The sequence below is a fragment of the Mchenga conophoros genome, linkage group LG2 (assembly GCF_057382185.1).
Source record: "Mchenga conophoros isolate Kocher_MC1m ecotype Shallow Benthic linkage group LG2, M_conophoros_male_GT1.1, whole genome shotgun sequence".
In the NCBI taxonomy this organism is placed as follows: Eukaryota; Metazoa; Chordata; class Actinopteri; order Cichliformes; family Cichlidae; genus Mchenga; species Mchenga conophoros.
Genome location: NC_140527.1, coordinates 7,973,624 through 8,001,175, shown reverse-complemented (window position 1 = coordinate 8,001,175; position 27,552 = coordinate 7,973,624). Strand labels below are relative to the sequence as shown.

At 40.7% G+C, this 27,552-nt stretch overlaps 1 protein-coding gene across 1 annotated transcript in view; it reads right to left on the bottom strand.

The window, feature by feature from the left end:
• The window catches only part of afg2a (AAA ATPase AFG2A), a 112,804-nt gene extending 85,899 nt beyond the window's left edge, over positions 1-26,905 (bottom strand). The window contains exons 1-11 of the mRNA XM_085285432.1: positions 26,664-26,905; positions 24,283-24,407; positions 23,949-24,106; positions 23,396-23,454; positions 22,394-23,041; positions 22,136-22,265; positions 21,888-21,944; positions 20,726-20,849; positions 18,748-18,849; positions 18,428-18,581; positions 3,143-3,300 (exon numbers count right to left, since the gene is read on the bottom strand). Of these exons, the coding sequence (XP_085141558.1) occupies positions 3,143-3,300; positions 18,428-18,581; positions 18,748-18,849; positions 20,726-20,849; positions 21,888-21,944; positions 22,136-22,265; positions 22,394-23,041; positions 23,396-23,454; positions 23,949-24,106; positions 24,283-24,407; positions 26,664-26,838 (1,890 nt within the window). The 5' untranslated portion in view covers positions 26,839-26,905. The remainder of the gene's footprint in view (positions 1-3,142; positions 3,301-18,427; positions 18,582-18,747; positions 18,850-20,725; positions 20,850-21,887; positions 21,945-22,135; positions 22,266-22,393; positions 23,042-23,395; positions 23,455-23,948; positions 24,107-24,282; positions 24,408-26,663) is intronic.
• Positions 26,906-27,552: the final 647 nt, after the last annotated feature.

The window sequence follows — 27,552 nt, the reverse complement described above, 5'->3', positions numbered from 1 at the left end:
TGACTCACACCTCGCTCTGCTGTGTTTCTCCCCCTTCTTCCCTCTCTTCCTTTTTGTACGAGACCCAGTTATTATCTTTTACTGTTGTTTTCTGAACTTTACAAGGGGCCTTCTCAAGCTCGGGTCCTTTGATGGGGCTGTGAGGAGGGGTGTGGGGGACTTCACAGACAAAAAAAAGTCAAGAGAGACAAGGAGTATGTTTAAAAGGAAGAATAATAGGCTTGTTATACAGCTGCCAAATAAAAATATTAAAGCCAGGCTATAAAGTGGAAGATGTTCATTAAAAAAAAAACTGGGTAAACTGAGATAGTTTGAAGAATTTCTCATCACAGAGCAAACAAAGGATTAAATCAAACTTCTGATGTATTTAATCATAAATAAATGGTAAATTGAGAGGCATATTCTGTAAAATCTCTAGATCTGTGATCTGAGAAGGTTTCGGAGGAACTCGAGGCATGTACTTATCCGGCACCACTGGAAGTTTCTTATATAAAATGGATTAGAAACAAATGTTTGCACTCATGTGGATATAATCAAGTCCGGGGCTCTGCGGCTGCCCTTTCAGCTGAGCTGTGCAAGGAGAGGAGAAAAAAAAATCCAAACTCAAACTCACTCCTCTCTTGTTTCCAGGAACCGGCCACAAGGACTGAATGTCTCTGGGCGAGCTCAGTGCAGAGTGCTGCAGAGAAAAGGGGAGGCGGGTGGAGGTGAAGGGATAGGAAGGACGTTTCTTCTTCTTTTCGCTTTCTCTTTTTTTGGTTGCTGGCAGGAACCGTTAGCGACCCGATCTGCTTTCAATTACCGGTGGAGGATGATGTTAGCCCTCTTCCTGTCCGTTATGTCTTGCACATGCAAACTCCAAAACATCCTGGAGTCTCACCACTGTCCTCTCATCTCTCCTTCCCCTCTGTCCCTCCCCTCCTTTGCTCCATTTTTCTCCCTTCATCCACTAAGAACAAGTGATTCATCTTCATTGTAGCGGAGGGTAAAATGGCCACGGGGTCATTTCCACTCTTCCTCAGCCTGACCCTCATCTGCTGGTAATTCAGTGGTCAGAGAGTAGTTAAGGGATTGTTTCATGTGCATTTAAAAGGGACAATAAAATACACAGGAAGACCGCTGCTGCTGCTGCTCTCTTTGAGCTTTTCTCGCAATTCTGTTTAGTTTAGAGATTTTCATTCTCCTTTCGATGAAACAAAGATCGAATGAAACAAACCAGACTACTTCCTCTCATCATCTCATCCAGACTGTGTCATTATGAATGATGCCATAAATAAGTCAAGTATGTGAAGAGAAGGTCTCTTAATTTTCCCAGACTACTCTTTGACATCCAGCTCCAGTTGAAAATGAACAAACAAAAGTCTTCATGCGTTTCTATGTCCACATGTGAGTACAAGCCCAGCCTCAGAGCTCTGTCCCTTTAGATTTAACCTGGCACTAACTGACACTTTCATAATAACAATCTGTTAAATGTCATGAAGTTGACATAGTGAGAATTTCAAAGGCATTGCTCATGACTTGAACGGAAGCGTGGCCCAACCGGAGGTTTAAGCTGATCGATCCCCAGAAACTCTTAAGATATGAAATTAATAAGTTTATATTCAGGAGCAATACATTAAAAACAAATTACTGACCACCTTTCAGAGCATTTCAAATCCTGCTATGTGGTACAGATCATCCTAGAAGTTTGTGCTCCAGTTTTTGTGAGTGAAATTCTTGTGTTAGGGTAGTTATTTGATTAGCACTAATTAGCAAGTATAGTGTCTATACGTCTATGGTTCAGCTGGCTGACTAAGCTTGCTAGCCTTAACTGATAACTGATAACAGCACTCCAGTCTCTCTTCTCATAAGGCGAGAAAGACCTAGAGTGCAGCTGCTCAAATGTTGAGGTTTTGAAATGCAGAGTTGGAAATCAATGTGTGACGTCACCACGATTACGTCTGTTATACAGTTTGTGGACAAGGAATAATCACGTCAGTGAGAGTGGTGATCATAGTGGAACATTTAGCAACTCAAGAACCAGATTTCTTTATGGCGTCAGCAGAGATATCTGTTTAATTTAGTTTTTACGGTGCCTGTGCTTCCTGTCTGTTGCATAGCAGACGTTGCACTCTCTGACGTTAGCTCGCTTTTTTTCCTTATTTCCTTCTTTTGGCTCTATAACTGGAAGAAAAACACTCAGAAGCTGTCACTATAACTGCAGCTTAACTTTCACTCCCATTAACAGTTGTTAGCCTATTTCCAAAGGTTAGGAACCATTTCAGGAACTAATGAACCCAGGAGTTAAATTTAGTCACTATGACATCATTTGATGTTCCTACTCTAACAATTTTACATCATGGACCTACGAGAATGATTAAGGGTGTTTTGACACCTGTAGGTCGTTTACTCCTGTCTGAATCAGTTGATGAGTTTGTAAACTTGTAGCTTTTCCTCATGATTTGGTTTCTTTCTGCACAGAAAAAAATCCAAAAGAACTCTGAGCAAACCAAAACGCGTCACTACAAACCATGTGAGCAGGTTCAGTCGGCTCATTGGCCAGATGTGTCTGGAGCGGAAGCAACAAAAGTAAATACAGGAAGAAAGTGCTGTGTTCTAGACTATTGGAGATCACAGAGGTTTTATATTCACAGCTAGTTGCTAGCCTGTACAGATTTTTGCACATCTATAGTACCTTTCCACATTCAGGATACAAAGCAAACGTGGCTACAGGAAGTTTTTTAGCTTAAACTTGTAATATATACCTGGTAGTTGGGTCGGACCGAGACTCTTTTGGAAGAGTTGATTACTGTGTTCACACCTGCACAAACGAACCAGCCCAAGGGAGAAAATGAACCAGATTTCAACTGAAATGGACTAAACCCTGCATGTGCGAAAACACCCTACCTTTGGAGTTTATGCCAAATGGCCAAATAAAAATTCCTGCTAGAACAGGAGCTTAGCTTTATAGTGCAATCTGGAAGCATCAGCTTCTACTAACTCCAAGATCAATATGAGGGTCATTTCTTATAGATGAGTGAATTTTTAAAAAGATATGTTTTTCACCTTTAAGAAGACAGACAGATGAGTCTAAATGAGCTTAAGTCATGAGAGAATGAATGGAAAAAACAAACAAACAGACTAGTTGTGTCAGTTAATGTACCTTGGGGACATCAATAGCAACCTCCCTCATGGCACTGGGCTTCACTACAGACATGGCCCACTGGAGGTCCTGCAGAGTGACTGTCACTGTCCCCATTAGCTGCTGGTCAGACGGTGGTTGATGGGAACCTCCCAGTGCTCGCCTCAGTGCGTGCAAACCTGCACAGAGAAGGTTTACATCAGCTACTGTAAATCTGTCACCGAATCAGAAGTGGAAAACAACTTCATGCTGAATAAAGAAAAAAAAAAAAAAAAGAACTGACTTGACACAGGTTTGACCTGAAGGGAAGCCTTTTTGTTTGACGTATAACAACTTTAAAAACAAAACGAAAAAAGAAGCTTTCCCTGAAAACATTCAGGCTGACATATTATAGAAAAGATGGATCATTTCAAATTCAAAAAGAGTTCTGGATCCACTGCCTAAAAAAGAAATGCTTGTGCCATTTTTCTTCAGTTTCATTCCAAACCCATATGCACCAAGTCCGTTTTTTTAACTCAAAACGTTCAGGCTTGTACTTGCTGTGATGATACACACCTAGTGAATGCAAATCTTAAAATGAACGCTAATTCCCCTTTTGACGGTGAAAATAATTGGGCCTGCAGAGAAAAGTAAGCAGGCAGAAGGGAAGGAGAGTGTAATTGAAGAGCTTAAGGTTTGAATGCCTTTAGTCTGCAACTGAATAAAAAGAAGATAAGAAAACAAACACTGATGTGTCAGTACCAAAAAATGAGCCTTTGTTTCGCTCTGCAAAAACAGTCAATGCAGAGTGATCTCACGAGGAAAACAGTCTGGGCCGAGTTAGCTTTTAAAAATTGTGAGGTGATGACTGACATAGAGCACATACTTCTGAAGAAAAGGTTAGAAAAAATTATTTATTTACTGGAAAGGTCATTAAACATGCCTGCTAACCATAGAAAGCCGCTCTGTCTTCTATTGTTGGATGCCGAGCAGCTGCGGTCAAGTGCCTTATTTAGAGGAGGCTAAGCAGCACTTGTAAAGGGAACTTAGTTTTCTTTTTCCTGCTTTTCCACAATCAGTTAACAACCACAGTTGTTATCTGTGTCACGGGGGAAATGAAGATTGATTAAGGATCTTGTTCTGAAGCACGTTCTCAACAAAGGATGTTCTTACACTTTTTGTTTAAACAGAATCTGTTGTTTACTTCAAAGGAGCCTGATGTACTGTACAGGTGAAATTAGAACTGTGCAAACATCGGCAGTGTTACTGCATGAATCGGATCAGTGCACAAGGATTCCAATTGGTCATGTACAGTTTTAAAAACCTTCCAATTTACTTAAAGTGTAAAAGATTTGCAAGTAGGTCTAGGGTCAATGCTGCTTGCCATCACTGCTAAAAATGTAAGGAGAAATGCAAAGAGTAAAGCAATGACAGCATGCGAAACGCCATGTGTGGATCAGCTTGCATCCAGCTGTGGAGATTTAACCCCTACAGGTGGGAGGACAGGTCTTCTCTGAGTTAATTACATGCTAAATGTGGCCAATGATTAGTAGTTACAAAACCAGCCCACAACCACGTTTCCAACCCCAGTGTTGGGTAACAGTATATTAAACACACAACCGTTCTCAATGCACATGTGCACATATCACACAAACACACTCTTGGCTTCCTCTTCTGAGCAACAGGGTTGGGGTGGAGGGGGTCTGGATAGGAGACGGAGTGGAGAGGGCTGTAGGGGAACGGACGTGGTCCAGGGCTTGGGGCCAGAGAGCAGACGAGAGGGGATTTACGATCAGACAAGAGTGCATCCTGTTTATATTTTCCAGGACCCGTCTGACTAGGCAAGGGACAGACAGACAGACAGACAGCGAGGGAGCGAGGGGAAGTAGAAGAAGAAGGAGAAATTCAATTATTGGAAACGCATTTGTCTTCGGCCGAGCTCAATGTGTTCCCCAGTCCCGGCTCCCTGGTGTATGATGCATTTTTCACGCCCCTTCAATCTTTATCCCCAAACACCCACCCTACTTCTTACTCTCAATCCCCAGAGCTCTAAACATCCCATCATTCCACCTGGCTGCTGCTTCAGCTCTTCATCTGCGATAATGCTTCGTCCCGGCGCTGCTTAGACTGCAGAAAAACATCTGGTTTGAGTGGAACAGACGAGGCAAGACAGGATAGGATGTGGAAGGAAGCTGGGGCGAGGAGGGAGATGAGGAGCACCAGCCACAACACCATATGCACTAACCCCAAACCAAAGCTGCCTGCCCTGCAAAGGCAGTGGGGCCTCAGCCTCTATAAATGCTGAGAAGGTGATGGAAGAGGGCCAAAAACAGGATTAACTGCTGGGTTCAGATCTTCTTTGAGCTTAGAATGACCACGGAGATAGAATGATTTTGGACTTATAACTCTATAAAAAGTTGATTATTCGTATTTTACACAGATCAGAATAAATAAACCTATATATAATGGGTAAATATAATAAGCCGCTTCTTCAGTGCATCTCTCATTCTGAAGATGAACTCCAACTCCACCAACTTGGACTGCTGCTGCTGATCACAGTCTTTGCTCTGCTCTGCAGCCTTGTGGCACATTAACCAGCTCCCTGGTTGGGGTGGCTCTCAAGCTCAGAGTTAATCTGTGAAGTTGGAACATGTACAGCTCCAGGATGAGAGACTCAATCAGGAAGAAGCCAACTGTCAACAAGGACCACCACAATAGCAACCTGGCCAGTGATACAGCCAGAAGGTAAAACACAAGACGGAAAAAGCCAAGGGTGGTTGGCTAGGAGCAAATGAAGTTTGAAAATAAGAGTCAGGAGACTGTTCAGATGTTCTCTCAGATGGATTAAAAATAAAATAAATAAGGAATCACCAAATATACTTGGACAGCCTCTTAAATATACCCGGGCAGCTTGCCCGAGCACAGAAAATGTGTCAGAAGCAATGTAAAGTAACATAAAAAAATAATACACTTATGTTAAAACAAAGGCAAAAAGCAACAACTATGCAAAATCACATTAAAAATACTTGAAGAAATGCCTTCATACTTCACTTTCTGCAAGGTCATTAACATCAGATTTTTCTGCACATTTCTGTGAAGCTTTTGTCACCACGTTTCAATCCTCTGTCCAGCAGCTAAAGTGAAACGCTCATCATCTGCAATAAGCTTTGACAGACAGCTAATGTTAAAGCTTCCAGTTAGTGGTGTGGCTGCATACAAGCACTGAAAAGAAAAGAAAAAAAATAACATAGCTGACATATGTTTAATAAATGTTTCATCAAAAATCATTCGAAACTGTCTGGATTGAATGTAACACTCTGCCAGAGGCAACGAAAGGCTTTGCAGAGAATCGTCTGGCCGAAGGGAAAACAGAGTTCAGAAGGCGCAGAGCTTCAAATGCAGCCTGGAAGCCCAGAGGGCGGCGGAAACTTGATTCAACAATTTGACTTTAACATTTTGCTTTAGGGATTCTCTTGGCTGACTTCAAGCACACATTTGGTTTAGTTATGAAAACATCCGATGGGAGGAGAAGAGGGGAAAAAAAGAAGAAGCAACACAACACAATTTAATCTGAACCTTCTGTGGACTCATTTCCCTATTCCTTTCTTTCCTTTTTTTCCTTGCACTCCTGTTTTCCAGAATGCTTCACATTCACTAAGGGTCCACAGGGAATTGAAAGAAAAGGGGGCCTCCTAAATGTACAAGAATGCACATTTGCAAAACATCACACCAGGGCCTAAAGTAGGTATGGAAGTGAGAGAAGACCTCATTTCCCAGAGCTGGCATTGGGAAAAAAACAGAGGAGAGCGATTATTTGGGTTTTTTCCCCTTCCCAGGGGCACAATCTTAATTGCATCCGTCCAAAACAGACCTTGCCCCAAATCAAGGCCTTCTTTTCAGGGGTCACATCCTTTGATGCTCACACCAAACTGATCTGTCAACAACAGAATCAAACATCTGAATACCAAACATTACTTGGAGACACTTTAACATGTGAAGTGGCCAGAAAAAACATCAAGATAAGATATGCATTAGATTATTTTGGAGCTAACACTAAGTTACAACAGCCAACAAGTAATAAAAAAAATCAAAAACTTCTATTAAACAGTAGGATGCAGAGAATGTAGTGAAGTTAAGCAGTTTATGTGCGTCTATATATTGAGACAACCAGAAATCTGAAACACTGTCCTAATACTATAATAGTATTTCCAATCGCAAAGGGTGAAAGAGCAGCTAGTTTATGACGAATCTGTTTCTGCAAAATTGAAGGCAATTAAAGTATCATAAAGATTTATGCCATCCCATGAATATTGCAAAGGTCATTTTAATGATAGCTCAATTCTACTAGCAGAAAAGCAGGCAAAGCCACTTTATGGGTCACCTTTGAGGGACAGAGTCTTTGACTGTGCAGAGTCGAGGACTATGGGTAGCCAGGACTACGTAGTCAATACAGACACGTCAGCATGCAGTCTTAAAAAAACAGCAGTAAAAGAGATGACGTTAAGCATAGTTAGACTACTTCTTAAGTGAAAAGTTGGCTTGACGAAGACAGAAAGTGTCAGCCGAGTTCAACACAAAGACGTGTGAAAAAAAAAACTCATCGGAAGCTTAGAAGCACAGAGAGCAGCTATGGTGGAAAGTTTACACTGCTTTTAACACTCGAGGGGAGTGTTTAAAACAAGCACAAGGATAAATAAAAGTAGCAATGCTAATTGTTCCACATATTTTTGATACTGCCACCTGGTGATCGTGCACAGCCACAGCATGTAAATGACTGTCTGCAAAGACTTGTGCAGCACCCTTGATGTTCATGAACAACCTCTGTCAACTTCTAAAAACCTTGAAAACCCCAAAGTTTCTACTTTGAACATTTGAGCAGGTTTTCAATACAAGCTTTTTGTTCATGCAACTACAAGTCCACTCAATACAATGTTCGAAACTTTCCCTCGACATTCAGAGAGGAAGAAACACAAGAGTTATGTGGGTAGAGGTTAAACATTCCAGCATGGAAGATTAAAAAAGGGAAACCTGACACAGAGAGAGCATCAGGGAGAGCAGATCATCACCAACAACAGAAGTGTACTCGCATATCAACACTGCATTCGACATTTCAACACAGAATAATCAGAGCTATGTTTTTGTGTTACGGTGCATTGTGTGCTGCTGCACTGAAAACCAATGAGGTTGACCTGAAGCTCACCAGCAAGGCCGGCCTCGAATGATTGCAAAATACTTTGAGCATTACACCATCACAAAAAACCACAGGAACGTTTTCATTACTCGCCGGGGCTTCCGGAGCACTCTATGCACCTGTATTTACAATACCCAACATCTGTTCCCGGAACTGAAACACAGCAATAATATGTGCTCTTGAAGTACACACACAAACACACAGACACACACACACACATCACTGTCACTGGGAAAAGGTATGTGTCGGGTTTTAGGAGCACAAGCAGCACATTTCCGGATTTTATAAACAGGGGCCTCAAATAAACCTCCCATGCTGATCCGACTGATATTTATGTGACCTGTACTGAAATCCCTGAAGTGTCTTTAAAAGGACAGATGACTTGGGAAAGGCACTTTATAAGGCAATGCTGCCGCTGTAAACATCAGTGAGCATTTAGCACTGTTTGGCCCATTTAGTCTTCCACGGCAAAATTTATGTCAAACACACAAAACTCTGCTGGTTTTTGCTGCCGTTTTTCTTCCTCGTTTCTACAGAGCGGAGTAACCTCTAGTCCCCATTTCCTGTGTCTCATGGCCAGGAAGATCAATGGTTTGGGTTTAAAAACGCTCAAGTGCTGAATATTTAGGTTTAGGGGATTTTCACTAAGCGTGTTGGCCAAATCACTTTGCACATTTCCCGTGTAAATCATTTAGGCCATTTAGTTGCTAAAGTTTGAGTTGTTAAATATCGAGCCTGATCTTTGCCGTCAAATAGCAGGCTAACCAAAAAGCTTTCAGCTGACACAGTGGTGCATTTTGTGTTTATTATTCCATATAATCAATTTTACTGGCCCTTTTTGCTCCAGCAGGCTTCCCCTGTTTAGAGAGGCTTGTAAACAGTGGGTCCGGATGTGGCACAAACCAAACAAGCATGCACCGGCATACACACGTTCAAATAGACGTGCACACTCACACACGCAATTTGCACTGTTTAGACTGTGGAAATGAGTCATCTGCCAGCACCGGGATCAGTTGAACACCAACAGGACGACAGAGAGACGCCCGGAGTCTGTGAGGCTCCGCGAGACCACATGGCAGCTTCCAATACCACGCAGAACACCTTGGGGGATTCATTATGAAAAAGCTGTTTTGCATAATCTCTGGTGGGCTGGAAACACGGTCAAAGTAACATTTAGGGAAATATGAACACTAGAACTCAGCGCATTTGTGGTTATACTGGAGGAAGCTTTTGTCAGGGATCTTGTAACAAAACATAAGAAAGCATCCTACACTGTAAAGACACGCAACCCTATTTGACCGTTGCTCCTTCTTTTATTCTATATACAATTTATGCATATTGCTAATTAATTAAATGTGCAGGTTCTGCCAGCTAAGGTTTATTCTTACATAAATTTATAAAAATTTTATAATTTTGGCCTAAAACCTGCAATTCCTTGAGGCTAACCAGGAAAGCAAGTCAGTCCCCATGCACTCCCATATTTATATGCTCAAATTTAAAACTGAAATAAAAGATGTTTACAATCTGGTACAATACCCTTTTGTTTTTTTCCTCTAAAACTACTTTCTCCCTTCATAATAACTGAAATACGACTGATGGATACTGACAATCAGCAGTTTTTTGGCACATTTTTCAGAGGAACTATCTGAGAAAATATGACTTGCAGCCAAGTTAAACGTAAAACAAGTAAAAAAAAGCATTTTCAATCCAATTGTGTTTGTATGGCACCAAACCACAACAACAGCCACCTGAAGGAACTTAGTACTGTGAGGTAAAGACTCTACAATAACAGAGACAAAATCCTAAAAATCAAGACAACCTCCCCACAAGTGAGCACTTGGCAACAGTGGGAAGGAAAAACTCTTTTAACAGGAAGAATCCCCCAGCAGAACCAGGATCAGGAAGGGGCAGCCATCTGCAGCGACCAGGTGGGGCTGAGGGGAGGGAGACGGGGCAGGATATGCACTCTTACATTTGGTGAGTAAAAGTTTTACTTTATTGTGTCTATTAAGGTCTAGCAGGCTACCAAACTTGCTAGCTACAAAATGAGGCTCCAAAAAGAGAATTCACAAACTAGTGCACAATCTCAGATGGGCTGCACTGAGCTTTTATACAGAGAGGACATATTTAATGTGATAAACTAGGAAACATGAGCCATCAAATTTATCTTGGACATAGGAGACCTACACCCAGATCCCTTTTTTTCTCCAATTTTAACATTTATTTTAATTCAATTTGATCTATTGTGAAATAGAAATATAAAAAGTGAATCTGTCTGTACAAGCAACCAGTCAAAATGTTGACTCATCAGCTCTTAATAGTTAATTTTGGGTGTGTCACATGCTCTATTATAATACATTTGGATAATGGAAGCTTCATTTAAATGTCTTTAAAAATGCATATTAGTTGTGAAAATGGATGTTTTGCATGTGTTTTAAAGCAAATCTTTTCTATTATAGAACTTCAACTACACTCAGCTCAAACATGGAACTGCTCCTGCAGCTAACAAGAAACAAATCTGGGACTTGTGTAATGTCTCCATCTAAGTTAACCTGTCCTGCAAGAATGTGCATGCTGACACATGTCTGACATGAAGTCACAGTCAGAATGATGTGATGAGGAGCGACAGATGCAACAGAAAAGCTGTCAGAAAAATGCTCATACACAGAGTTATAGGCGTGCAGCATGGACATTTTTCTGCTGTGACTAACTCAGTCCAGCAGATCTTCTTAATGTGTACATGAATCTGTCAACATCAATGAAACTATGATGAAGGCCACGTTGTCAACAGGGAGAGAACCGCGGACAGAAAAAAGTTTGATTCAGAAATCCCAAATTTAAAAGAGGAGGGAAAGGAGATAATTAGTTTAAAGGATTGCGAGTCGTTTGGCTAATGAACTTGCAAATTCTAACTCGGGGATTCTCACTTCGGAAGATTAGAGAAAAAAATATATCCTCAGATGTAAATTTGGACAAGAACTCAACAAAACATTTAAGAAGGAACCATTCAGCTATTTTCACCCTGCAGATAAAAATCAGATCTTTGTATCTAAACAGAGCTCAGTCTGGTTACGCTCCATGCTGACTCCACATGAACTGGCAGCTACGCTTGACTGTACCTGCACAGCTATACAGCATTTGACCATGAGAGGTCCTCATTCACAGTTGCTACAGTTAAGAGGTTTCATTTAGGGTTTTCAAGGGGTTTGATATTTTTTGTTACTGGCAATGAGAGGATGGTGAAATGTAATCAAGTACTTAGTTTTGAAATGTTCAGCTTTAATTCTACTTCTTCTGACTTTCACTTTTTTAGAGGGACTTCTGTCCCCCTAAACAGTGTGCAAACAGTACATGAATGTCAAATTCTATTACTGTAAAGGGAGCATGAATTCTAACTGTAGAAAATGAAGACTATTTTAACAATAATGCATGTCAGTCTTAGCCCACGTGAACACTTCACGAGGCTTTCAGTCAGGCAATAGCTTGCTTAGACATTCATTTATTTTTCACCCATTTGTGTCTTAAATGACAGACAACCGATGATGAATGATGACAACCTCTTACCTTAATTTAAAGTTTGTGCAAAGTAAAATCAGAGATTGGCTTCTTAGCACATTATACATTCAGTAAAGAAGAGCTCCAAACTGACAACTCCCTGAAAACAGCATAAAACTGATAAAAAAAAATATTGCATATCTATAGAGTTAATTAAACAGGATGCCATCCAGATTGCCTGTTTAGTGCATGTAGGCTGATGTAAGAACAATCAGAAACAGGAGAAATTCTTTCCCCAACAAGTTACATTTTATGTACTTTTACTTCAGCGGCATCTTTCTGCGATGTTTTAAACTTTTTTATTACCCAGAGTTGAACTGTTTTAAATCAGACCTTTCTCAAAAATAGTTCAGTATTTTCTTTTGCAATTAAAGAATAAATATGTGTGTACAGCAGTCAGAGAAGCATCATGATGCCTTCTCAATACTTTGATGCATTCTTGTTTTTTCACCCCCAGGTTTAAAAATGCTTCTTTCATTAAGTTTAACCTGAATTCCATTGGTCAGTGCCCGTGATGTAAAGCACAGTTTTTCTTCATAATTTGTGCATTCGGTGGAAGCTTAAAAAGGGATTTCAGGTGACCTAAGTGAATCGCACTTTAATACATCTGGCATGAGCGTGCTCATGCATTACAATGCTTTAAAAACTGGCAGATCCGTGATCGACTGTAATTAAGTGCTCATTATATAACACATCTGTCGTCAAGAAGTTTCTGGGGCTCAGTATAATTCAGAGTGGACAAACAACAATTTCCCTAATGACATCAAGATTTCCATGCATTCTTATCCACACACAAAAGAATCAAACACACACACACACACAAACCCTTTGACTTTCCTAACATATGAACAGCTCATGTAAATAGTCTTTCATTAAAGAGACTGGAATTATTTAAAAGGCAGGATAATGTGCATGTGTTTGTGACTGCATCCATTATAGAAGCCACAAGTCCGTACGCGTGGATGCTTTAATGCAGCTGTGCAAGGTGGATCTTTCGCGTGACCAGAGTATATTGGGCTCGCCATGATATATGTTCCCTCAATTTTATTTTTCAGGAAGCGGTACATCAGAGTGTATGCTTCCTCAGCAGCTCATTGTTACCTGAGCAGCACGAGGAAACAACTGCAGTTCCGATTTGATGTGTTTTTATGCCTCTTTTGTTCCTTTCGGTACAAAGCAAAATAGGAAAAAACAGATATCAGCTTGCGAGTTCATGTGTCTATGTTTTCTATGGCTTTATGTGTCTATTTATATGTATCCAAGCAATTTATAGGGATAACGGTAATGTGGTTTGGATTTTTACTGAAAATAATCTGCAACTTGCAAATAAACTGTACAACTGATTAATGTATAAATACTTGTAAATTTGAAATAAAATTTTTAGATGGGGGCAATCACAAAACAAGATTGCGGTGCATACAGCAGACAGTTTTGCCTTCATTTATACATATGAAATAGGAATCTGGGCATTATCACATAAAAAAGGTATATGCAACTCTGTTCAAAGAAAAGCGAAACTATCTTAGATCTGGTCACCTTTTTTTGCTCATTAAAAGTCCTGTTCTGACATTCTGTGATTCAACTCACAGTGAAGTCACTTGGTAGTTAAATTTGATGAATGGGGTGTGTGTAAGATTTCAGTGGTGTGAACTGGCATAAAATGCCACGCTGGCACCAGCCACAGTGGAGGTCAGTTGCACCAAATAATCCCCCCACAGAGATCTCAGGATGTTACAGTAGAAGTCATGTTCCAGTAAACGTCTGCTTGTCTGCCTTCCGCCTTGTCAGATCAGTTACCTTCTGGCTTGGCCACTGATTTTCCATTAAAGTGCTGTTTTGTAGATGGAGATACAGCTCTCATCAGCAGTGATTAATCTGCACGTAAAGCTTCAGTTAGTTTGACACATAAATCTCAAAGTTAAATTTGCAAGTGGACAGAATAGTTAACACGCAGAGGAATCTAAAAATAGAAATTGCACTGAAAGCAGTCCAGAGATGCACAAGGAGACAACCTTAAAAGGGAGTAGGGCTGCCATGATTAGTCGACTAGTCACGATTACGTTGCCTATTAAAATTGTCGACGACTAATTTAATAGTCGACGCCTCGTTTGAAGCTTTGTAAGATCCCAAAAGACGCAGGAATAAGTAGTAGGATTTAAGAGTGTAATAACGGACTGAAACAGAAGATGGCAGCACTGCATGTACAAGGATGCCAGCTGCCGTTAAACCCCGAAGAAGAAGAAGCAGCGTCCGGTATCGTAGCTGTGTCCAAATTCAGGAACCGTGCGGTCCTGCTCAGTTTCCAACAATGGGGCAGCTAGTTAGTTTTCATGTTACTCTTATTATTCTTTCTGGGTCACAAAATAAACGTTTAACATATTTTCAGGTGAGAATGTAACTGTGTAAACTTCAAATATCTGCTTGGTTTATCAAGACACCACATATTTTCAAAAGCGCTCCGACGTTTTCAGAGACGTCTGTTACCCACTAGCTCGACAGCTAGCCGGGGTTCAAGGCTCAGTAGAGCCGGTGAGAACACCGGACTCCTGGCAAATCGTTTTCAAACCCACCAGTCTTTCGCTACTCAGGTTAAACATGATATATAAGTCACTTACATAACTTAAAATGTTATTGTTTGGCTTTTTTCAGTATTTTATTTGTTCCTGATTAAATTGGTTTGGCTGAGATTAAAGTTATAGTTTTTACACAGCTGGATAAATGTCAAGCAGACAGCTGATTATCAGAAGTGTGAGATACTCTATACTCCTAGGGTTGCCAACCGTCCCTTAAAATACGGAATCGTCCCGTATTTCGAAACAAAAGTACACGTCCCGTATTGAGCTAATAAGGGACGCACTTTGTCCCGTAATACAGTGAGAATCAAAAGTAGTCTATAAATGTTAATGGAATTAACGCTTTGTTTGAAAACACAATTCCCAGCCCCTCTCCTGCTTTGTGACCAATGAGCTGACAGCACACTTACGAGTATGACAATTCAGATTACCACTCATCTCATTGGTCGAGGAAAGGTCGCTTACGGAGAAAATACCGGAAGACAACAAATGACCACAACAAGAAGCATGGCCAACAGGGAAACAAACGCAGACACTGCGGTGCAAGTCTCGGACGACAGTAAACCTAAAGCTGGGCAAACACTGTGCAATTTTTTTCAGTCACGTTATTCAGCTCCTGCTCAAACTGCACGATTGACTCACAGTTGGTAGGTCACGATGCAGGTCTCACACTATACCGCCCGATGCTCTGATGCGACCTGAGTGCTCACACTGTGCCTCCATAAAATGAAGGTTATAACAGAAAATCTGTCGCGCTCTCTCTCTCCGTCTTACACTCACACAGACACACACACCACCACCATCAACTTTGCTAAATTGCTAATGAAAAACATTGATCGGGCAGCTGTGACTGAGCAGCAATGTAAATCCAACTATTTTCATGGTTGTTGTGGTCGTGATAATTTTGTGATGCCACATCGAAAAGGCTCGGATGAGCTTTCCAAAGTTCTACAAGTTGTGCCTCCATCGCTTGTGTCCAGATCACAGGCTGCACAGCCGTGCTGCTCCATCTTTTACACCAACGTTTACGTGTTTGCGCGCGAGCAGTGTGAGCGGCTGTGGTGAGACCCTCACGAGCGATTGATGATCGGGAGCTGGTCGTGAGGTGTTAATCACTTCTCGTTACCCCACGTATACTACACGATGCACGATGAAGGCCAAAATCGGTCCGATCACTCAAAAAATCGGCTCAAAATGGGCCTAAAACTGCACAGTGTAAGCCCAGCGTTAGAGCAGCAATGTTTGTTCCCCTCAGAGAAAGGGAAGAATGGGCAAAGGAAAACACCTGGCTGGAAAAAGTTAATATGGGCATGTGCAGTGAATATCAGCGCTATGTGGCCAGAAGTGTGATAATATAATTTATTTTGTGTAATAAACAACTGCAAGAATAGATGATTACAACAAATAGATGACTAATACATAAAAGTAATACATAGATGAATAATGATGATGAGTTAAGATGCGTAATCATGGGAGCAAGTGGGTTTACAAACAGGAGCAGCTGATTAGCATTAGAAAAGCTGAAATAATACCTCAACTGAAGCCAATTGTACTAAATGCACTAAATGTGCACTGTTACAAGAATATTTTTCTTTCTATTGTTTTCTATTATTTTAAGTTAAGCAGGACAGAGTTCTTTTAAAGAAAGATTTACTTATATTCTCAAAAGTTAAGCATGACAGGCTTCTGTTTAAGAAAGAGACCTGTTTTATTGTGTTAATGTTGTCATTTTGAGCTAAAAATAAATGGCTAAATGATCATTTGTTTCACATGTGTTCATATCACAAAGAATACACATCTACTTAAATCAAATTCAAGTCAAATGGTTAAAAAAATAATTTCACACACAAAAAAAGAGCTAGAAAATTCACCACACTGGGAAGGGTGAAGACAATTGGGTCGCCCGGCCCTGGCCACGAGGTGTCCCTTATTTATTTTTCAGGGAGTTGGCAACCCTATATACTCCTGTCCTGTTATATTTTAGATAGCAAGGAGCAGACGGCTGCGCTTATTAAACTCCACCAAGACAATCTGCTAATTTCATTACAATTTAATAAACTATCATCTTGTCTTTATTTTTAGTTAGCACATACCTTAAACAGTTAAAGCTGTAAGCTAATGATAGTTATATAAGAGCAGATGCATGCTGGTGCAATAAGCTGTAGGTTTTACATCCAATGGACGCATGATCTGATTAGTCGACTCATGGAAAAAATAATCGGTGACTAGTTGACTATCAAAATAATCGTTTGTGGCAGCCCTAAAGGGGAGATTAGCCAAACTTAAATCAGGTAAGGTTCTTGCTCTTTTTCATGACTACAGTAAGGTGATTGTTTTTTAGTGCACCATAGAGCACTTTGGATTTTACTAGATAAACTGCCACTACTTCCTTTCAGTTACAGTTGCATTACAATCCCGGAAAACGTGTTATACAGTAAAATCCTCCCCTAACAGAAAGGTGTATCATGGGAAATTATATTGGAGTTATCACACAAAATGGGAAAGGACCACTGTGACCAAATCACATGCTGGAGTCATGCCATGCTCCTATTTGCTGCATTGACAGCCAGTTAAAAGATGGCATGAATGAGATAAATCTATGATGGTGTTAAATCTAGACTGATATTTATCAGTTTGAACTTTAGACTCAGCCCCAAATTTCCGGTGAATGTCTGAGAGCGCTTTAGCTATAGATGCCTCGTACTCTAACCAAGCATCTGTAACTGAATTTATATTTTATCTCAAGCGGTAAAATGAAAGAAAGAAGTCATGAGTGCATTAAGAGTTCTCCTGTGGCTTTTTTGTTGCAAGGGCTTTTATCGGTCTTGTGATTTTGGTTTGGAGATTTTGGGGAAACTAGCGGTGTCGAGCGGGGTTGGGGAGGTTGTTGTCTCCCTCGGGGGCATGTGGGGGTTTCTCAGAAAACGCTGCCAGTCACGTCTGGCCCTCTGCGGACAGTAAATTACGCTCATTGCCGGAATGCTTCCACACAGCAGCCCAACTCCCTCCGTAGCTGGAAAGGCAATACGCCACATACCCCGGCGGTGGGACCACCCAGGAGGCATATGGGGTCACATACACACACTTCCACAGAAAAACAAATAAGCATGTGCTCAAACAATCACATATACCCCCACAATCAAGGACATGCAGGGCAGATACACATGTATATAAGCCAGTGTGTTTGTCCTCAGGGATATGAGGTGGGATGGTTTGTGGTGCTAGGGGTGAGGGGGCACAGGAATTTCACAACAAGTGGTGGTTTTTGTGGTATTTGGATCCCAGTGAGAGAAACCGCTGAAACTCCCAACTTCCTCTCTGGCAAATATCAAAGGATGCTTGACCTGTGTGTTCAAAGGAGCTGTGGGCATGTCAGGCACTCCAAGAAAATGTCTCAAAAATTGGTAAAAATAATTTAGATGGAAATAATTCACAAGTTATTGTGGTTTGGGCGACATTTTACAAGGAAAACAAAGGTCAAGCGAGAGAGGGAAAAACAACATGAGGCCTAGAATGCACCTAGAGCTCAATAACAAACTGTCAATCACTATTGTTTGTTGGTCAGATACCTCAGCCCACGGGGCAAACTAAACTACAAAAAGATGGAGAGCAATTCTGGGCCGGTTGCCATATGCAACTGTGTTTTGTTTTCCTAAATTATGTTGTTTTCATGAAGTGCAAAGAGGAAATCAATGCAAAGAGAAGCACTGGTGTTTCTTAACAGCTGCTTTGAGTGGCCATAGATGTCCTTGGTTTCCGTGACATTATGAGCAACAGTTTACATGACTATCAAAAGCTACAGCTACAAATCTGGGAATGATATTTCAAATCAGAGTCTAACGCTTGAAAATATCCAGCTTTTTTTTGGCCTGACAGATATCAGTAGATATGTAAATAAAGGCGTAGCCACACCAATAATCCAAAATGTTTTTGCGTGCTATTAGGTTCTTACAACTTGGAAACAAACATTTCAACTCTCTAAAAGAGAGCAAAGCAGTGTTTACTTGCCCGCTTCTTTGCCAACAGCTGCGAGATCTGCTCCTACGTAACCGTGAGCGGCGTCTGCCAGCTGCGTCAGCTCCTCCTCGGTGGCGCTGCACGGCACGCATTTCAGCTGCTTCTGCAAAATATCTGCCCGCTCTGCAGCACCAGGAACTCCGACCTGCCGTCACGAAATCAACACAGAACAGCGATTTGTATACCACATTTTTTGTACTCTGTCCACGTACTCAGAGCCTCAGAAGAAAGTTGCGCAATTAAGTAGCAATTCTTCACAAACAGCGTGACGTTGATTGGAAACACACTGCAGTCTCTCTGATAGTATGTACCTCCAGCTCTTTGTCAAAGCGTCCCGGCCTGCGCAGAGCAGGATCAATGGCTTGGGGTCGGTTTGTGGCCCCAAGGACCAGCAGCTGACCTGAGTGACCCTCCTACAAAGAGAAGAAAGTTGGATCAGCTAATTCTGAGATAACAACATAGTAATTTCATAGTAAGACCTGCTCAGCAAATGTTAATTGATGAACTAAAAGTCATTTAAAGCTTGACTCACACAGTTGGTATGTATATTCTGTTGTTCAAGTGATCTGGTTAATTAACACTGTGATGTGTTTGACAATCAATTTTTTGTGTGTTTTTTATATTCTGTATGAGAAGAGATGGCAATTTAAAGTAGCCCTTTTGCATTTCTCATTTTATGTCGTATATAAACTATTACAATTCTGAATGTTCACACCAAACATGACTAAAGTTTCAAATCATAAAGTCAGCCTATGTAAAAATAACCATTATAAACCAAAAAGGCCAGAGTGATCTAAATGCCTCAGTTTCAGAGTATTTTGTTTATTTACTACTGAGATCCAATATCTTTCATTATTGAGACCAGGCCATGATGGCACCCACACTAACAGTAAATCAGATCACATAAACCTGTTGAGATATCTCAGGCAACCAGCTCTAGCTGTGAGCACAGAGACTCCACCCACCTGTTGTTCAAATCTCCCATTGATGCACTCAAACAGAAGAAAGTTACCTTAAAAGGAGCAAGAAGGAAGCTAAAACTGATCCCTTTCATACAGTGGATGAACTCTGGGGCCACAACAAGGTACAGAATAAGAAAAAAAGTTTTTTAAAAAAACCTCGAATCATACAGAGCAACTGTAGGAGACTCACAATTTAAAATTATAGCGCATGGAATATAAATAATGCAAATAAAATGTTTCTGTTAAATACATTCACACAAAGGGGTAGTTTTCAATAATGCAGTAAAGTTTCGTTGTTTAATCTGCCCAGGTGCACGGCAGCTTGTGGCACCCACACTCTTAGATTAGGTCAAATTTAGTGGTCATCAGTTCAAGTTTAAGTCCACTTGTCAAACTCAGCCCGCTGGCTTTTAGTATTTCATATGTCGAGGACATTTTTCAAAGCTTGAGAGATTTTCTGACCCCAGCCTGATGCTAAACCTGGCTCACTTCTGCGTTTCCTGGGGTGGTTTGCCTGCAAGATGGGAAAAACTTTTTCCACCTTTTAACACTGGAGACAGAGTTGAAACACAAATAAATTACAGTGCAAGGAAGAATGCCGTGGAGCAGGAAGTGCTTTCTCCACATTCCACAAACCAATCAGCAATGATGACCTTGGTTTGGAAAACAGACAGGAGCTGGGAGCAAGAAGGGAGTTGGTGTATCTGTGCAGTATCACCAATCCACACCGCGGCCTTCTCTGCCTGGGGACGGGAAGATTTAGTTTGCTGATAAAGTTACGGCAAATTGTCAGCTCATGGCAGCCTTGGGTGATTTCTTTCCCAGACTCCCACTGGGGGTGTGTGGGGGAATCATCCTTTTTCTCATCAGGCACTAACACAGAGCTCAGAGGACAAATGGCACCCGAGAGATGCAACCCATAGTGTCTGAAGGGCGTCCAGCACGCAGAGATGGTTTCTGCATGACAATCTGTATTTGCAATGAGGGCATATTAGGATGGAGCCACGTTTGGCTGCGGAAAGACAAAGTATAAAGACATGTGTCTACTGAACAAGCAGTTACTGCTCAGTTTAATCCCAGCCTTCTAGCAATAATCATGCTAATGTAAAACAGACTGTTGTATTCATGTATAAAGAGAAGAAATGTGAGCATCCTTTATGTGCTGCAGGCTGGCAAAATTCAGAGAAGATGACTCAGTGAGGTTCCAAAAAACTCAAACTTAAAAAAAAACCTTAACAGCATATAAGGTTATGCTCAAAAGAGCTGCCTTTAGTTTAATGCGGAAAACATTATTGCCATAGTAGAGTACAATTACTCGGATACTTACTGAACCAATCCCATCCATCAGAGTCAGAAGAGAGGCAACAACTCGTTTCTCCACCTCATTCTGAGCTCCCTCTCGCTTTGGGCACAAAGCATCCAGCTCGTCAATGAAGATGATCGCAGGCTGCCTATCAAACCAAGTCAAATGTGAGAAGCACATTGATTTATTGAAACATGTGAAAACGTAAATGGAAATACTGCGCAGAGGGCAAAATATTGACTCTTTAGGCAATTTTTTGACATAGAAGTCATTATTTGATGTGTCCATCTTTATTCTTCATCATGGTCAAGCTTTCTCGTATTTTCTTTAATGTGTCTTTAGAAATGGTTCTGCAGGCTACCTGAAGAAACTTCAAAGCTCTTCTTTGGATGTCGCTTCCTTTTTCATCCAATCTGTATCAAGATGATCCCACACTGCTTCAGTGATATTTAGGTGCATATTTAGTCCATGACTGTTCCACTGTGTTTTTTCTATCCAGGTAAGTTTTTACAGCATAGGCAGTGTGTTTGGGATCACTGTCGTATTCAAAAATGAAGCTAATGCTAATCAGAAGCTTCTCAGATGGTGTTGTACAGTGGCTCAAAATCTGACAGTACTTTTCTGTTTTCATAATTCCATCAATTTTGACAGGATCTCCAACATCACTGGCTGAACTGCAGCTCTGAACCATGACAGAATCTGCACCACGTTTTACACATGACCATACTTCTCTCCTAACCTCGTCTCTACACACTGACAATGACTTGAACCAAAACTGTGAAATTTGGATTTATCACTCCATAAGACCTGGTGCCAATCTTGTGCAGTTAGGCACGCTTCGGTCTTCATTTCATGTTTCCCTTCCTCTTTTTAAAACAGACAGGAAGATGGCGACATCATCCCACTGAGACCATTTCTGATGAAGCCTTGCAGACTAGAAGGTGGATCAAATGAAGGATTAGATGTCCTTTGTGAGGTCTTTGCTGGATTTTGCTTTTCATTTTTAACCTATGTCCCAGTATGAATGATAAATATGATAGTTCCACATCAACTGTGAGAGACCTCTGCACGTTTATGAATATAATAATGTAATTTAACATAAAAAAGAGAATTTAGAGATTTGCATACACAGAACTAAAAGTGACATACTATCTTTATGAGTATAGGCAGCTCAGCGAAAACTTACCTCTGAGACGCTTCTGTGAATATTTGTCTCAGTCTTGCTTCTGTTTCACCGTAAAATCTGCAAAGAAATGAGACAACACGCTTCTTTAATTCAGTGAATAAACTTTCCTCATTTAATCTGTGGCTTTGGATCATGTGTAAGGTGGTGAGTAAAATCTTGCTGTCATGGAAACAAAGTAAATTTTCCCCAAAATAATCTGCTGGGATAGAAATATGGTGCCATGAAGTTTTCAGGCTATATGACCATACTTGCTCATGATTTCTGGGCCATTTATCACCGTCATGTGGGCTCCAACTTCACTGGCTATGGCTCGTCCAATCATAGTTTTTCCTGTCCCCGGGGGACCATACAGAAGAACTCCTCTTGGAGGTGGGATCCCTGTGGTAGACAACCGCTTAAAATTAGAGATCTGACATTTAATGAGAGTCAGTAAATCTAACTGTAACACCTCACATCATAATGACATCACTGGGGGTTAGTTTACAGCATGGTATAATCTAACATACCATATTTGGAAAACAGCTCAGGATGTTTCAGTGGAAGTTCGATGGTCTCTTTGATGACATCCAGCTGACTACTGAGTCCACCAATCATGCTATACGTGACCTTTGACCCCTTAGCTTCTGCATCTGGATCTGTTTGGCCTACTCTGCTTTTAAATCTAACTTTAGTGGAGCATGACAGGCAGTAGAAGGTGTCAGTACTCAAAGCACCAGCAGGAGGTGCTGATGAGCTTTTCTCTGCCTGCTCTAAGATGAGTGAGCTCTCCGGACTCACAGCAGTGTCTACTAAACCTGCTGAAGGATTCAGGGAGTTGTGGGAAGGAGCTACAGGCTGCGAGGAAAGGGAAAGAGGCTGGGCTTGTCGGCATGGAGTGCTGGCTGCAGGACCGAGCTCTCTAGGTGTGTCTGTTGTTGCATCGTGGTTGTCATCAACAGACAGCATGCTGAGCTGCAGGGAGAGTTCAGCTGATGTGGAGTCCAGCACAGAATTCATCACAGAGGACTCTTCAGTTTCAGGACTCGCTCCCAGGAGAGGAGCTGGTCTCTGGAGGGTGACGCCATCCTCCCCTTTTATGGTTTCAACCCGAAGGCTGCAAGAGCGGCCAAAATAACTCAAGGAAACGACGTTCCCAGGCAGAACAATGTTCCCAGCTGATATAAGAGAGACAAATACATAGTAGTTATTCTAATAAAGGAAATCATCTGCTTGATTATATTAAATTAAAGTACAAGCCATAGAATCTAAAGTGCATGGATATTTTATTTTATTTTACTGTACAGCAGAGAGGGAAACGAGGCTTGTGCATTTTCTGCAAAATATTAATAGCTTATAGTATAGTAGCTTATCCGCCATAACACATAATACTCTTTTTAGTGTATATACTATACAGTAAAAAGACAGAAAAATGCAAAGTCAGGTGTGTAAGAAGTACACACTTTCTACTGAAAGGTCTCAAATATTTCAGATACAAGATGAGGTGATGAAGATGAGGCAAAAGGACATACCCAGAGATCTCAGGAAGAAATCCTTGAATTCATCTGTTTCTAGTGTTTCATCTTTTGACCTGAAAAAAAGTTTCAGGTGGTTGATAACTAACTGGAAACATTTTTCTCTCAACTTCTCAGTGATTACTGACATTTGAACTGCAGTTGCATCTTGTTTCCAACAGATGGGGGCCTCGGCCTTCTGCTGGAAAGAAGGCCGAGGCTTCTATCTATCTATCTATCTATCTATCTATATATATATATATATATATATATATATATATATATATACATATATACATATATATATATATATATATATATATATGTATTCACCACAGTAGAATTAAAAGAACAACAACAAAAATAAACATAACTTTCATTAATGTACAATATATTGTAGGACTCATTAGACTGGATTTATGTTGCTGGATGTACTTAAACTGGCAGCTGTGTGTACAGTTACTGTAGTTTAGCAACATTTTGAGTATAGAGCAAACTGGAATGATAAATATATGTATACAGACTTTTTCCTTTTTTTTTTTTTTTTAAATAAAAGCAAGGTAAACCTTACCTGTTAGAGAGAACCACCTCTTCAGCCTGAAGCAAGGGACCTGTTATTGGGTGAAGCATCAACTCATCCCCTGTCTTTACTCTCAGGTTGTTCTGAGCACACTTCTGCAGGCCAACTTTTCCACCTGGAAAGGAGGCGACTGGCCAGGCCAAGCATACCTGAAAGTATCACAAAGGGTGTCAGAGGAGAGGAGAAGAGAAGAGAAGAGAAGAGAAGAGAAGAGAAGAGGAGAGGAGAGGAGAGAAGAGAAGAGAAGAGAAGAGAAGAGAAGAGAAGAGAAGAGAAGAGAAGAGAAGAGAAGAGAAGAGAAGAGAAGAGAAGAGAAGAGAAGAACCTCCTGTTGTCCTGTGGTACTCGTCAGCAGCACGGGCCTCCCGATGCATGCGCTGGCTGATTTCATTGAGTTGAGGCTGAGTTGGGCTAAAGTTGATCTGCAGCTTTTGGGTGTTTTGTCATCAGCTGTGAAGCAAATTAAATAAAAATAAAAATAAAAATAAATAATTCAAGAAAAGCTTTTAGAAATGATGGAACTGCTGCATATGTTCCCAAAGCAAAAAATAATAGCATTACGTTTCAACTCATGGTTCTTACATAACTTGAATGTACTAAACTTCTTTTTGTGTTCAGCAGGAATTTTTTTCATGAGCCTAAACAAGACAAACCACTTTCCCAAATTTCATACATGAACTAGATTACCTCAGTGAAAGGTAACTAAATAAAAAGCATTTGATTGCTGGGTGGTGCTGACACTGTATTAAAGTGGGTTTGACCTGAAACACTGTTTACCTGATTTGACGATGCACTAGTTTGTTACTGGTAGGGATTTTTGGTAACAGTGTTTTCATAATTTCATGATGACTTTCAGCTCTAAAAGACAGATTTGTACTTTCCAGGTTGTTTCTCCTCGCTAATAGCCAAGCTTAAGGTTTTTTTCATGGCTTAATTTTTTGTGCAGATGAAAGATTCAGAGTAAAAACCAGATGTTACAACAGTGTTTTAGTTTAGATTCAAAAACATGTCAACAAATAAATGAAAAACAGAGAACTAAAAAAAAAAAGAGAGATAAGATCATGGCAAGTTTCTCCTACATCTGTAAACCCACCCACTCACTCAAAAAGCACAATGCATGCATAAAGTGCACTGTCTGGTGCTACCTGCATTTAGCAGTGCAATGACTGCAGAGCAGATGTGTAAAGTTTTGTTTCTCTACGTAATCAATGCTGGCAAAAGTATTTTGTTATGTAACACAGATATGAGGAGTTGAACTGATATAAGCCTACAAGCCCACCTGACACGTTGATTAGAGAATAAAAATGTGTTAGTAGCACAAAGCACGAGGTGCTCTGTATTATAATATAAACTCTGAGGGAGTCAACCATCTGCCATGATCGATTGGGAGATGAGAAGAAAGACATGACAAAACAGAAGATTATAGGCACAGTCAACAAACAAAAATAAAAGTAAATGGCATAAAACAGTGCCATAAAAATACATAAAGGGGGAAAAAGTGAGAGATAGATGGGAGTGGAGGAGTTCTCAGTGTATCTGTCCTACAGTAGACTGAGTCTATAGCAGTATAACTAAGGGATTGTTATGAGTCATCAAATACAGCGCTCATTATAAGCTTTATCAAATCTTCAAAATAGAAAGAGCCCAGTAATAATTATAGTGTGTTAGACTTAAGAACAAGTTCCAAGCTACCAGGGTTTCTGTGAAAAAGTTTTAGCAGCTATACCCCAAAAAGTTGACTCTGTTTATCTTGGCGTAGCGTTTTCAGTGGGAGAAGCGTTCAGAAAAACAGTGCATACTGGAGGTCATGCCCCAAAGAACCAACAGAACCACATCATCCGCTAAAAACAGAAGTGCTGTTCTGAGTTTCCCAAAGTGGATGCCCTCCTCAGCCTAGCCATGCCTTAAATTCCTGTCCATGAAAACAGGATTGGAGACACGTGGCAAACCAGGCAGAGTCACACCCACTGAAAATGTGCTTGAGTTTGTGTCAAGGATAAGGACACGCCTCTCATTTTGGTTACAGAAGGACCCAATTGCCCATAACAGAAGGTCTTGGACCCCATCCTCCTGCAGTACATCAGGTGCCTCTAGGCACCTAATGTACATAAGCCTTCTCTAAGTCTAGAAAGTGCACACAGAGTGCTGGTCAAGGCATTGCTCCTCCTGAATTTGAGGTTCAGCAATTTGCTGGAGCCTCCTTTCCTGCTGACTGGAATAAACTTCCCAGCAGCAGAGAAATTTCAGCACACTCTTACCTCACGCAGAAAGAAGGAAGAGACAAAACGAGGTAAGTGATTAGAAAAATGCAGGAATTGGGATAAGAGGTTAAGTAAGAACTATGTTTTTATTAGATTTGTTAAAGCAGCTGGACTGTTCTGGAGGGTGTTGGGAAATGGATGACCAGTGAATATAAAGAAAAAGAGAGAGAAAAAGAGCCACAAATGCAAATCTAAACAATGCAAACAAGTTCACAAACAAATGCTGCAAACAAATGAAAAGAATAAAGGCACAAAGCTCAGAAAAAGACTCTGGAGAAAAACAAATGGACCAGCAGCATCAGTGAGTACTGGTCCTGTGAGTGCAGCAAGCGCCATGCTGGGACTTCCATCTTCATAGTACAGGTAGCTTCGTTTGCACGGGGGTTATACCTGATTTATATAATACAGCCTGTTAAATGTTTAGACTCATGTCTCGTCTTCTTACCTTTTTCAATGAAGTCGATGACAGTGAAAGAGTTGCAGTTCAAACTTTTGCAGCTTCCTCCGTCGGTGCGAGATGTTTGCAGGCTTGAAGAGTCATTTAGGCCCTCTTTCAATGAGAAGGAGCTATCTCCTTCACTCGCTTTTTTTGTTTTGCTTTTATTTTTCTTTGAAGACATGATAATTGCAAAAAGCTTCTCCACGTGAAAGCAGAAACATGTGTAAACATCAAGCGGTGTCGTAAACTTCCTGGTTAGCGTTTAGTCCCGCCTTCATTTACCGTAAATCCACATATATACGAGCGCTTCCTGGCAGGTGGCAGCAGCACTTTTTATTTGTTTAATTCTAAAACACTTGTGTGTGGTATTTAAAATATATATGTATATAACATATTACAAAAATAAAAATAATACCTGAAAAATATTAACCTCTCGTAGAAAACGTTTCTATAAGATTGTAGAGGTCGAGAGAATGCAATGCGAAATTTCGCTGGAAAATTCTTTACTTTTACGTATTTGATTTTACAAGCTAGTAGAATCACAAAATGAAAGAAATAAAATTATTGCTCTTACTGCTTGGGTGCATTCTTAAATTCGGCATAGCTCTACTAAACAGCCAAGAAGCTCCGGATTTTTTGATAGCTAATGAACAGCAGATGGCACGTTAGAGAATGCAAAACAAGAGCTAACAATAGTTAACAATAGCTTGTAGCCAAAAAAGCCGATCACTTACAGAATTACATGGGTTAATTGGCAGATTCTTTGGCCAATTTTAACACAATACCCATGCGTTCCAAGCTAAAGTAATCTAAAAGAAATGCGAAAAGAGTTTGGTTCACGTGTCAGGGCTGTTTTAGTGGTTCATTACGGTATTTATGCAATTTCCTGCACGGA